The 12,674-nt window shown below is 42.5% G+C and overlaps 1 protein-coding gene across 1 annotated transcript in view; it reads left to right on the forward strand.

Annotated features, from left to right (window-relative positions):
- The window catches only part of PARD3B (par-3 family cell polarity regulator beta), a 2,182,026-nt gene extending 2,176,439 nt beyond the window's left edge, over window positions 1–5,587 (forward strand). The window contains exon 23 of the mRNA XM_078680290.1: window positions 3,740–5,587. Within this exon, the coding sequence (XP_078536416.1) occupies window positions 3,740–4,088 (349 nt within the window). The 3' untranslated portion in view covers window positions 4,089–5,587. The remainder of the gene's footprint in view (window positions 1–3,739) is intronic.
- The last annotated feature ends 7,087 nt before the right edge of the window (window positions 5,588–12,674 follow it).

Below are 12,674 nucleotides of genomic sequence, written 5' to 3' on the forward strand. Positions count from 1 at the left end.
CTCAAAATAAAAAAGTGGAGGTACTCCATTCCGAACAGTACCGGCCCATTTAAAGCCCTGCCTGTAGGATACGAGATATGACTTCTGGCGTGGGCTATTTCCCCATAGGTTGAATGAGGGTTTGCAATATGGTTCAAAAGCCGGACCAATGACTTCCCTCCTCCCAAAATCCCACCTCTCCCCTCTCAAATCCGTACTCCATTCAGTGGCTCGTTTTGTTTTGGGGCAAAAAGAAATGATCACATCACACCCATACCGTTTTCTCTTCGATGGCTTCTCATTGAAGCAAGGTTATTCTACAAGACTGCCTGTATCACCCACAAAGCCCTGCACACTTCCTCCCCTTGATACCTGGCGAATAAACTTAAAATCTCTGATGGCTCTAGACCTTCACATAATGGTGAAATCTTACTGCTTGAGCCCCCTAGCTTAAAAAAAGAAAGATCGATGGCTCAATCCTTCTCAGGCAATGCAGTTAGAATCTGGAACTTGCTTCCTCCATTTCTCCGTACCACCACCTCTACCCGGACTTTCAAAACAGACCTCAAATCTTTTCTCTTCCAAAGACACTTCCAGAATTAATACATCCATTTTAATGTCCTTCAAGGCCGCTTGGCATTCTCTTGATGTTAGAAGTTCTTACAATGCTGTAAAAATGTTTTCTATGCATGTGCTAACCTAATCCCAATGTTTTTGTTTTGTTTTGCTGCTGCGATTGCCATCTCTTATTTTATTTTACTTTTTCAATGATCCAGTTTGTACCTGTAACACATGTAAGTTTGTAAATCTCCTCATGTAACGTACTTGATTCTATTGTAAAGCGCTCTGACACCTTTAGGTAAAGTCCGCATTTTATAAAATTGCATAAATAAATAAATAGATTTTATTAGGACGCCATTGTGATCAGGCTGCGTGCATTTATGAGACAGAAGAACTGCCAAGAAAATCAAAGGCAAAGAAAGCGTGGATTTAATTCCACCTGTGAAGCTTAGATGTTAAGACCGTAGAGCCCATCCTGGTCATGCCTGGACTGTAGTGGTGTCATAGAAAGACATCACACATACATCACACAGCTTTGCTGTATCTACGAAGGTGATACCCCGACTCACAAAATGCCCAGCATCCATTTGTGCAGCAACTAGTGTCCAGACCTGGAGTTCCTTTTGTGCGGACTTTGTAATATGGTCAGGAGGAGAGCGACATTTTTAACTTGGTCAAGAAGCAGCTGAACCCACAGGAGGATGCTGGTGATACTGCTGTGAGCATCGTTAGTGAGACCTAGACTGGCGATTCAAGTCTAGATCTGTCCACTAACAAAGATGATCTATCTTATCGCAACTATCTCTGGGAAAGGATTCTGTTGATTTGTGTATTTCTGAGGTGCGTTGACTTCCAACCTTTGGCCTATGCTAACCGACCTTCGCAGCATTAGGGAGCCACGATTTTGTAGTGCTAGATAGTGGAAACAATCTTCTCCTGGGTCTCCTGTCTGCCCCACAAAACGCTTTTGTATGTTCCGCCATTTTGCCTCCAACTCTCTGTTTATCTTTCCCAAACTGATTATCACTTCTCCCTGCACATCAGAAAGGCATAGTCTCAGGGTTCCTGCTACAAATTCCCAATTCTAATATTTAAATCCGACCATAGGTTCACCTCATCCCACTTGCCTTATATAGTTAACTTCCTTTTCCTCTCCAGACCTACCCAAGCACTGATGACAGCGATGCTGTTTCAATATCCCAAACCCATGTCCACCTGTTAAAGACAAGTAGTTCTCCTCTCCCTTTACTTGCAAACACGGGAACACCCATCTCCCGAGTCTAAAAGCGACTATCAACCTGCGCACCTTTAAATAAGTCTCCAAACATTCCCTCCTTCACTAAACTCCCCATCTCCATTGGCCTGCAAGGCTAACATTGTGTACACTGGGATTGCATCAAAGATCAGTAATGTATGTCTATCGTGCCTCTTTCCATCCAAAGTTTAATGTGCTGATCATCACCGTTCCCCTGAACTAATGGTTTTTAGGTCTTGCCTACCAGGATACAATAGTTGCCTTGTTGCTTAATACCTTTTGTGAATTTACAGTGGCCGTACAGCACATCCCTTGCCTACTGTTGGTTGGCTTTATTGTCACTCTAATTTGCTTGCTTCTTTTTGTATGGCTAGCCTTCCTCTTCTTGTATGTCCTTCTCCTGGAGTCCCTCTCTTTTGCAGTCTTTTTAAGTGTTGGACTTGTATCCTTTCACTGCTCACTACTAGCTAATTCTTTCTTTCTTTTCCATTCTGCTATCCAGGAGCCTACTTGTGTTTGCTATCTCTCTCATGTGCTTCTTCCTACCCTCAAATATCCACACCTCACATACACATGTTGTTGCTTTCCATCTCTCCCAGCTTGTCTTAAAAAAGCACAGCAACAGGGATGTTTTTGCTGGGATATAAGTGAAGAGCAGATTTTTAGGGTTGCCTTGTTTGATGTCCTGTACTTCATATATTGCATGAAAGCACATACGTTGGTGTACAAAGGCTTTTATGGCACCAGGGGGCGGGCCATCTGCTGCACTCACTAAGCTGGCAGCTGAGGCACAAAGTGTACTTAGCATGGCACTTCTCCTGGAGGCTCATAAATATTCTCTCTGAGCTACTACAATGGTCCAAAATTCTGAATCCTATTGGAAGTAAATTATGCCATGACAAACTTTTCGCTTTACATTCTTACATTTCCTTATTCTTTTTAAATTCTCTTCAGCTTTTCCTGAGTCAAAAGTATTTGAAAAATAAACCATGCCATTTATACAGATTGACTGATTGAAAACATTGAATTTAATATCGTTTTGGGATACCATACCATATATATGCTTTTCTTCTTTTCTTTTTCTTTTTGTAAACTATACTTTACAGACAAACATGGGCAAAGTCAACAGCTTGGCAGTCCCCTATTAAAGCAAGAACTATTGCATTTGCCAGTGCTTGTTGCTACCAAGCTATCGCTAACTTTATAGGTATACCTCGATATAAACTGTAAATACATTTCTGTTTGTGGATGTCTACAGATAAATACATACCAAATACTTTAAAGAACTGAGGTCACTTGAATGAGTTGGAAGATTGTTATATGTAACTTGATTATAAGCATGTGATCAAAACGAGATATAATTAGTGAAAGCATGGGCAGTGTCCACCACCCCTGGGACTCGCACATGTGCTCCTGCAACTCCCAAGCTTGTCAAACTCCAATTACCCAGACAGGCCGCAGAGAAGCTTCTACATCCGGCATTGCAGCTGAATGCAAGTACAGATCTCACTGCAGCTGCCCTGCTGGCCACAGACACAGCTTCCTGGCACCTCATTGGCTCTTTACAAGCTCGCGTTTTGGCCCTGATCTTGCTGTGTAGTGTCCTGGGCCCTGTCTAGAATGCTTGGCGGCGCGTGCGGTTTAAGGAACTCGCAGAGGGCGAATCTGGGGATGTCTGTTTATCTTCTGTTGAGATATGATGTGACACAGCTGCATGTGATGGGCACAGTTTCGTTCCTATCTAGACAAAGGACGGGGGGCCCGGGGCGGGTTGCACAACGGAGTGTGCTCAGTTGTCTATTTTAGTAAGTGGTTAGAGTCATGGGGTGCGATGAACTTGCTTTACAGACTTGTAGGCGTCTTGCTACTCTATGTAAATGGTTTCTTCCTACTTAGATGTTGTTTGTTATTCTCACACATATATTTTATTCTTTTTCTCTTTAGACGTGGCCCCCCGGAACCTCCCGAGTACCTTGCTGGACCTCGAGTGTACAAAGAAAGAGAGCTTCCATACTACCCAGGAATTAGGCCTGCCGTCCACAACTCTAAGGGCACGTATCCGCGGCCTCCAGAGGCGAAGGGGCCTGACTACCGCTATCCTCAGTATTGCCCACCGCCACAAGCAAAGGGCCCCCTACGACAGGATGTACCGCCCTCACCTCCGCAACCTCACCGAGCACCACTGTACAATGAGGTGGGAAGAGTGCCACGCCCCCGAGGAGCTAGCCCAGATCAGTACCACTACCGGTCCCAGGACCCGCGACACAAGAACCCCATGACAGCGGCAGTGTAAGGGCCATGCCCTCCAGGGCCGGAGGCATGCTCTGGGATGGTGGCATTCTGAGGTAAACTGGACATTTTCAGACCATGTCACCTCCCCTTACCAAATCAACTCAACTGGAAACAGCCACACAGCTTACGAAGCATTCCTTCTACATGAAACACTACGAACTACGTGAAGAATCCACAGTGAGACTAAAATTTTAAGGAACTGCATAATATGTTGAAATTGTGGTGAAGCACATCATCTGTGGTCATTTGATTTAGAATGTGGATAAGACATGCATGGTCTGTAAAGCTATTGTTGAAGGGTACTGATAGTTATTGCAGTTTGGTCGGCCGCACCACGATTCTCTTTTGCACTGAGCATATGACTTTATAATGTAAGTGCTAAAGGTACCGTTCAATTTAGCACACGGCTGTTGCCTGGATGCGTGTTTCCCACCAGAACTTCCTTTGATAAGGTACATGGTCCAATTGGGAAGGTGGGGGGACTGGGGAACAGAGAGACAAGCATACACAAAACAACACACACTTACACTCAAAACTCACACTGTGGTTTCTCCATGGTTTCTAAACCTACAGGAGAGTCTGTGCCCTTCTGCTAAACCCCTGATGATAGTTGGACAGGGCCTAATTCTTTGAATGCACACAAATGAAGCTGCTAAATGATCAGTGCCAACCAGTGCCAACCAAGGCATTGTATGTATCAAGTGCTTCAAATAGCAAAACCTTGGGCACAGGACTTTCTTAAGCCTTGGTGCCACCCTGTCAGTATAGGACCATTGCATTGAAAGTACTGGATCCTTTGGAGAAGATTGCCTACAGAGAAGGAGAGGAGTATCTCCTTTCTGCAGACACATGGTCTATTGGAATATGTTGCTACATTGCCTATATATCTTTCAGTCTTACAACTGAAAGCTTTACACTGTGAAAATGGCATATATGTTCAAAGTGGGTCAAATGTTGTTACTCTATGCACGGCATAACATGTTAGTAGAAGGACGTACGGGTGGGTCTGATGTAAAGAAGTGACTCGTACTTCTTTCATGGATGGATTTTCCATGTACATGTGATTGAGAGCTCGGCCTTCTAGGGACAATGGCTCGATCAATGAAAAGTCTTCGTAGGAGTGAGATGTATGGCAAGAAGTTACACCTCAAGTGCTCGCTCTCTCGTTTTCTAAGCCTACTGTTGACTCTCATTAAGGCCTTGTGAGGTTATTTCTTTCCTGGTGCCTTGTTTTACATAATGCTGATTATTTGTTTATGATATCACCAGTTCCCCTGTTCGTCACAAATTGAATGATCTCCAGGTGCAGAGCACCACTTTGGACATGCCGAGTAGCAGAAGATACTAATGCTGGTTCGCGTGGAGACAATATCTATAAAGTAATAAGACTGGACAGATTTCTGATGTTCAGTACAAATTTGGGTATTAGAACTGCCAATCATTGGTGTTCCTGTCCCAAAAACCTGGAAGTAGGGAGTAAAAAAAAAAAAAAAAAAAAGTTGGCTGAGCAAAGTGTTGCATTGTTTGTGTAAAGAGATCTTTCCAAGTAGAGATGATTTGGGGGAGGGTCTGTGGCTACCAAGCACGTTTCATGGTAAGCTACGATTTCAGAATATTAGCCTATCTCTCGTGGGTAGTATGTGGAGACATAAAGCGAGTAGCAAACAATTTCTCCATTTTCCAAGAGAGCCACAAGCAGGTTTGTTGCATCGTCGAGCATCAAGGAGTTGCTTTATTGGAAACATGGGCATTGAGTGTGGTGGATAGTCTAGTTGGCATGAATTAAGGAATCCTAATCTTTGGGTGCTGTTTGGGTTGAGGCAGATAGTACGAGTATGTAGAGTTGTCTAATTGGAAGAAATCTCCCTTGATCACTGAAAATTCATTGCAATGCGGCCATCTTAGTAAAGAAGGAGGTCGATGGCCAATTTTCATATGTTAAAGAGTACTGAATGTAGTAGGGTGATAGATGCTACTGCTTCAGAAGCCGAACACCAGTCTACTTTCTCCTATGTGGCTGCTACGCAACCATCAGACATCTGGGCATCAGCTCAAATGTGTTACTGAAACACAAAGAGTGTGGGTACCACTCAGATTTGATTTTGGGTCACCTGTGGAATTATTCTTATTAGCAGTGAAATTTTGTTCATTTCAGTAACAGTTTTCGACCCTGACAGCCAGAGCGCGTACACGGTCACCGCGTTCTATTTCATAATTTTGCTTTTCCTATTATTTCTCATATCTCTTGGAGCTGGTGGCTTGTTTGCTTAATATTAGTCCTCGTTGAGAAAGAGATTTTCTGCCTTTGATATATTGAATACCCATTAGGCTGCAAAACAGGTGCCGTGCTTAGGTGGGCCCTGGAAAATGAATAGAAATGTCTTACAAGAGAACATTAAGTGGACCAGGCAAAATGAATAAAAAGGGAGAAAAGCGTGTGTGCATTTGCATATTTATACGGCACAGACTTCTTATGCCCAGGATTGGGAAATCACTAATTTAGCACGTTTCTCTCTGAATTTCACAGTGCCTTTAATGTGTGACAATCCGCACAATGGGAGCCGCAGCATTACACTTCATGTTCCTCACCTGTTTCCATGTTTATTAGATCTTTGTGTGACAGCAGATCTACAGGCACAGCTGTTTTCTTTCCACAAGTTTCTTTTTATAGCTGGTGCTTATTTCACCAGGAGCTTGTATCACTAACAGTGCAGGTTGTGCCTGTCTGTGTTTTTTCCATGCTAGTTGTTGCTCACTTACACAAAGGACGAATGTGATATTTGGCCTGCTTCTCTTACAGCCAGAAAGGAAAATATCCCACCATCCCTAATCTCAAACATGTGCCTGCAAGTGGATCCTCACGCGTGAAGATGACCTTTGGCACACAGCATGGTCCAATCAGAAACTAGTAAGACCCGCTGACCTGTCAGTGCTGCTCCATGATAGGTCCCTGCTGCGATTGAGAGGCGCTGTGCAGTTTAGGGAACACGCTGCTTGGATTGTAAATAGAGCCTTTTCCACCCCGAGCATTCTCTGGTATTGGCCCACCTCTGTATCTTAGCAGCTCTTCCAGGCTTGTTTTTGTGCTTGGTTAAAGTTTTAAGAATACCCCGAACACAACAGTGACATATATACTAGGCACAAGGCATGGTGCTTTCCCAGTAATGGTTTATGGGTAGATTTGCAGCACACCAGCACGCTTAACAAGCTCAGAAGGTGACACCGTTTTCAGAGTGTTCAAAGTAAAGGAACAACATTATCTAATCTGCACAAGCTGAAGGGACCCTTTTCAAAGTATATCTGTTCCAGTACTAGAGTCCGGCCAAACACGCAGAACCCAGCCCTCTCAACGAGTTCAGACACAGGGAGCGGAGCAAGAGTGATAAAGAACCCATGTAGTATAATGTGGAGTGTCTACGTTCAAGACGTTGCCAGGGTGCACGAAGCTTCACATCCTGGCAATGGTGGCAAAGGAGGACTTGCCTTTTGAAGGGCCTGCTTCAAACTAGTTTCTTTTTCTATACGCACACAACTATACACTCAGTTTTCAGATGGCATATGATACCAATTGAGGAACAGAGGTTGATTCCTTCTAAACAAAGTTAGCGAGTACTCACCCCCTCCATATACCAACCAGAGATTGGGAACTGTGCTGTCATAACTTTGAAGCCACAGCACACATCTGGATGCAGAACTGACGCTGCTGGTTTTAAACTTTGCCTCTTCGCGAGCGAGGAAGTGGTACACGGGGCTGGCTTATATTTTCTGGTTTTCATGAGAGCAGCTGTGGAGGAGTAGAATATCTCCTGACCTCTTTTCACCCTTTTTTGGCTGTGTTGTGGCTTGGCCCACACCAGCATCATTCTCCTCCGACAGTAGCACCCCTTCTGCTAGCAAAGAGGACTCCCCTGCTTACCGGGGCATGGATGAAGAAATCAACTACTTAGCTGGAATGTGCAAAACTGCCGCTAAAGTTGCACCACACTAAACATAACTTCATGTCCTCACAAACATACTTATAGGTATTTATTTTTCAAGGTGTATCGTTATATTTTTGTTTTCTTGTACACATTGTAGACAACAAGCTCCCTTTTAAAGAGCTTAAGACTTCTTGCACATCCTTGCTAGAGAGAGAACAGAGAGGTCTTGAGTGTTCTCCAGTACTTGTAGGAGCCTCTTGTCTGTCAGACTCACTGCACTTTGGAACCCTTATCGAAGGGTATCCGCCAGTGTGCCTGGGCTGCCTTGATGTCACGTTTTGGGATCAGTGCATGATGCTGGACTCGTTTATTTAACCCCGTGGTAGCCTGATGGAACTCATGAGGGATGGTGTGGAGTCATCCTTTCAAGTTCCTCTGCCACTTTGTCTCAGTGCCTCTTTTTGGGTGACTTGCAGTGCGTTGCTATTTCATTACTCACTATGATCCAAGAGTGGTAGAATGGCAGTGTGTGTTGTCGCTGTTGCCATGTGCTACGGAGAATTGAATAAAATCGTTGTTTTACGTTAGTTTGTTAGATAAACATTTTTTTACTTATATGAAACAGTGTATACACTAGTACAGCAGATAACAAATCTCTCTCGTTTATTGCTTGTTTCTCGCATGTTCTTTTCACGACGTGACCAGATTTATTTGTACGAGTACAATCATAAGATGGAAAAAGAGTGGTAGTGTCAAGGAACACAAAATCAAGGGAAATTAGTAAAAATGTGTTTTTAAAAGGAATCTAGTTACTATTTCGATGTATCTTCATCGAGTCTGCTACTATTATAGTGATGGTCCCATCATTAATTCATACCTCATCTGACCCATGCTTCCTCTAACCAAAAGCCTTGGTCTTACTAGGTACAACTGACCTATCTCTATAGCCTTCATATGAGGAAATGTTAAATCTTGTCTACAGTTTTTTTGCGCTATCAAAGCAATGCAACTCACTGGGTTCTCAAAAAGAGGGACGTCCCTTCTGTCCTGGGAATCAGCATGCCCCTTTCCTGCTGCTTGTCAGCCTCCTGACCTAACTTTCCTAAGTCTAGGCACTACCAGTAGAGCTTCTTGGATAGAGCACAGTGTTCTGGATGGAACGTATGATCTAAATGTCTTCCTTGGAAACTGGGGTTTTTATGGAAATGCCACCTGTTGTGCTATACGAAGGATCTTAATATTCACTTGTCTCGCTTTCGCGTCACTATTTTGTCATATCGATTAGTACCCTCTCTGGAACGCTGATGCTTGCTCGGTCAGTACACGATTCTTCATGGGGGCCTTCCTGAGTTAATGGAAGTTTGGAGCAGAATCAAGACAGCGTTTGTCTCTGTGATAGGCGCACATGATCTTAACTCCTTCATGCTGCGGGGCATTAACTGTAGTTAATTGCCTGTATGAGGTTTTTTGTTTTTAATTCAGTCCTAGAGGTGCATGTCAGGCTAACTGACGGTACTGCACCAGCCAATGGCAATAACGCTTAATTGGCTGTGGAAGAAGACTCCAGTAAACGAATTTTATATGTAATGTTAAATATATGTACACTCCATTATAATGGTTCCAACCTACACCAATTTGGATTTTTAATACATCTTCCTGTAATTATGATCATACGTTTATTTTTAAGGGAAGTTTTGAAAGCCACGGGCAAAACAAGTAAATTACTTTATTAGTGTTTCCGTCTGTGTTATTGGTGATCATACCTTTTGCTGAATCAGTAAAGGGCGTAAAGAGTTCATGGAATGGTGTGTAGTATAATTAATACAATGTGACGAGTGGACCAGAGTTCCCCCGAATTACAATATTGATCCCATAGACATACTACAGGAGTCCATAATCAGCAGAGCTGGATGTTTCTTTTTCTGTGGCGATTAATGCCATCCCTGATCTATAGTTAGCTTTTCATCATTGGTTTCCCTATGACAGTGGGCAGCAGCGCTCACAGTGATTTGGATGGATACAGATGAAAATTAGAAGTATGTCAGTGCAGTTTGCACATACAATTAAAAGAAACACTATAGGAAAGCAAGTATCAATTAAATTGGTCTTCCTGGTGTTGGCTTTAGTGGCCTTGAAATGTTTTTATCATGAAAGATGTCCTCTGTCAGTGAAGCATCTGTCCTCAGCATCAGCCTTCATGCTTTGCCAAGGTACATGCCCCCCTCAACTGTGGGTAGTAGCTTCCTTTTTAACACGGGGGGGTTTGTGTACTTTGTTTTAGGGTTGTAGTAGAATCTCGAAGAGATAAAACGACTGGTGCATATGTGGCCTTTGTAGGAACCAAGAGCCGCTTTGTTTAGTTGATGACGTGGCTAGTGCAAGTGCCTCACTCATCACTTTGTGTTTCTGAAAAATGACCCTGCTCAGCTGCTCTCAGGATTGGCAACCAAACCTCTTAGTAATAGCAAACCGTGTCCAATGGACCTGGTTTTCATTGATTTAATAAGTTGAGCTTATAAAAGCTGCATCTTGATGCTTTTAAACACATTCTTCTATTTGTATTCAGAAAGCCATCTCTTTGAGAACGTCTGAGTAATGACATTGCCTCACTTTTGCAATATTCCAATTCCACTTCAAGTCCTCAGGGTTTCTGCGCCCCATTCCTTATTATCAGTGGCAAGTGGATGAGCAGGTTAACCACTGTACGATTTCTTTATTTTTTTCTCTTTTGTTTTGTTTTTGTAATTGTCATGACCTAGGGTATCAACTACCACTGAAATGCTGGGCTTCCTTTGTCTGCTGCTGCTGATATCCGACAGCATTTGTCCATGTGATTTTAAACAGAACATACAAGTCTTATTTTGACAACCTGTTGCTTGTTTTATAGTCCGCTGTACTTCAACAGAACTGAGTGATACGTATGTTCAGATGTATTTTTCTACTCACATTTTCTATTATCTGGCATTAGCTAATTTGACAGAGTAGAACACACTTCGACCAGCATCATAGTTGTTAATAGAAGCCCATTAGAAGCCTCCCATGTTCTGACCAGCAGCCCACACCAATCATGTGGTATCCACATGATTTTGGCTTTGTCAGATTCCAGTTTATTGGTTTGTCCCCAAGGCAAAAAAAGAAAAGATCCATGGCCACTGTTGAGTGGGGAAAAGCTTTTTGTTCCCCCTCTACCCGACCCATCATGGTACGGAGGGAAGCAGTGTAGAACATGGCAGGCAAATAGCCTTATGCTTTACTTGTGGACCTTGCAGGGTGCTTTGAGCCTGTGCTCACTTAATGGTGTGTTCAGAGGGCACAAATGGAGATGACGTCCATCTCTACCCTCTTAGCCGAATCAAGAAATGCCTTTTTAATGACTTATACATATCCTACTTAAACAGTATTTTATTTTTATTTTGTTCAATATAGCCCATTAGTAGGAGGGGTTCATTGCTGAGGTGCCCCTTAAGGCAACCTTTAGACATAGCTTTTGTATAAACAGTAGAAAAGTATTGCACAGATTGTTAAAAGTAAAAAAAAAACCTTACCGCCTGACTAGTGAGCCTCCTATTTATATTTTCATCATTTTCACCATATTACAAACCATTTTGTATGGGGTTGGGGCAGTGGCCACTGTGCCCTGAGCGTGAATGAAGCCGCGAGTCCCCCTCTTATCTTTTGTGTGTGATTATGCTACGCGTTTAGTCAGATAATCAGTTGAAGGACAAATACTCTGTTTACACTTTAATATAAGAGGGGATTTTTTTTGTAATACAAAGGTCGTTGTACAAATGTAGTTTTGTGGTCTGTATCATTGCACTAATTTGCAAGCTTGTCAAGGAGGTGTGTCTAAAATTAAATGTACTTTCTTTAACCATGTGAAAATGATGAAAATGTTAAGGAAATCCTTTTCCCACAAGGGACCACGGGAGAAAGCATAGTGCTTTCTTCGCTAGGATGTTACTGGTATGAACTGGTATGAATCTGCACAATTGCGCCTCTTGTGATGTGTACTAACTTAAAACATAAAATCTTCCTATCTTTGATAGAGGGTTTCATTGACCAGTCTCTTTCTTAATCAACAAGTACTTGTGAACAAGAACCACAAGAGGTGGCGAGAGTTCTTAGTTTAGAGAAAGATAACAGGGCTACCAAGAAGTTGTGATATGGATTGCAAAAGATTGTATTTTTTTGCAACGTGGAGGGAAATGAAAAAGGATACAAAGCAGAAACTACCCTTGAGAGAGAACGATTATTAGTGAAGGGGTCAGGCTGCTGTGCGGACATAATAAAGACGCATATTAAGCTGCCTAAGTGTTATTTTATGGAAAAGTTTCTGTGCTTTCCTTGGGAAGCACTTTGTCTTCCAAAGCACCTATTTGCTGAGCAAAGCACACTGATGACACGTAGAGCCTTGAGTATCGTATAGCACTACAAGATTTGTAAATGTGTTTGTGTGAAGCTGAAATGTCTTTGTAAACCACTTTTCTAATATTTACTATGTATGCCTTTTTATGATTATCAAATTGTTCAAATGTATTGCACCGGAAATTGAACTCATACCTTAATAGTAAAAGAACACCATGATCAAATGATTGTTTTTATACTACATGAACTTTAAGAATTGTGTTATCTCTTTCTAAATAACTGTCCACCTTTTCTATTTTACA

This window comes from Lissotriton helveticus, chromosome 3_1 (genome assembly GCF_964261635.1).
Source record: "Lissotriton helveticus chromosome 3_1, aLisHel1.1, whole genome shotgun sequence".
In the NCBI taxonomy this organism is placed as follows: domain Eukaryota; kingdom Metazoa; phylum Chordata; class Amphibia; order Caudata; family Salamandridae; genus Lissotriton; species Lissotriton helveticus.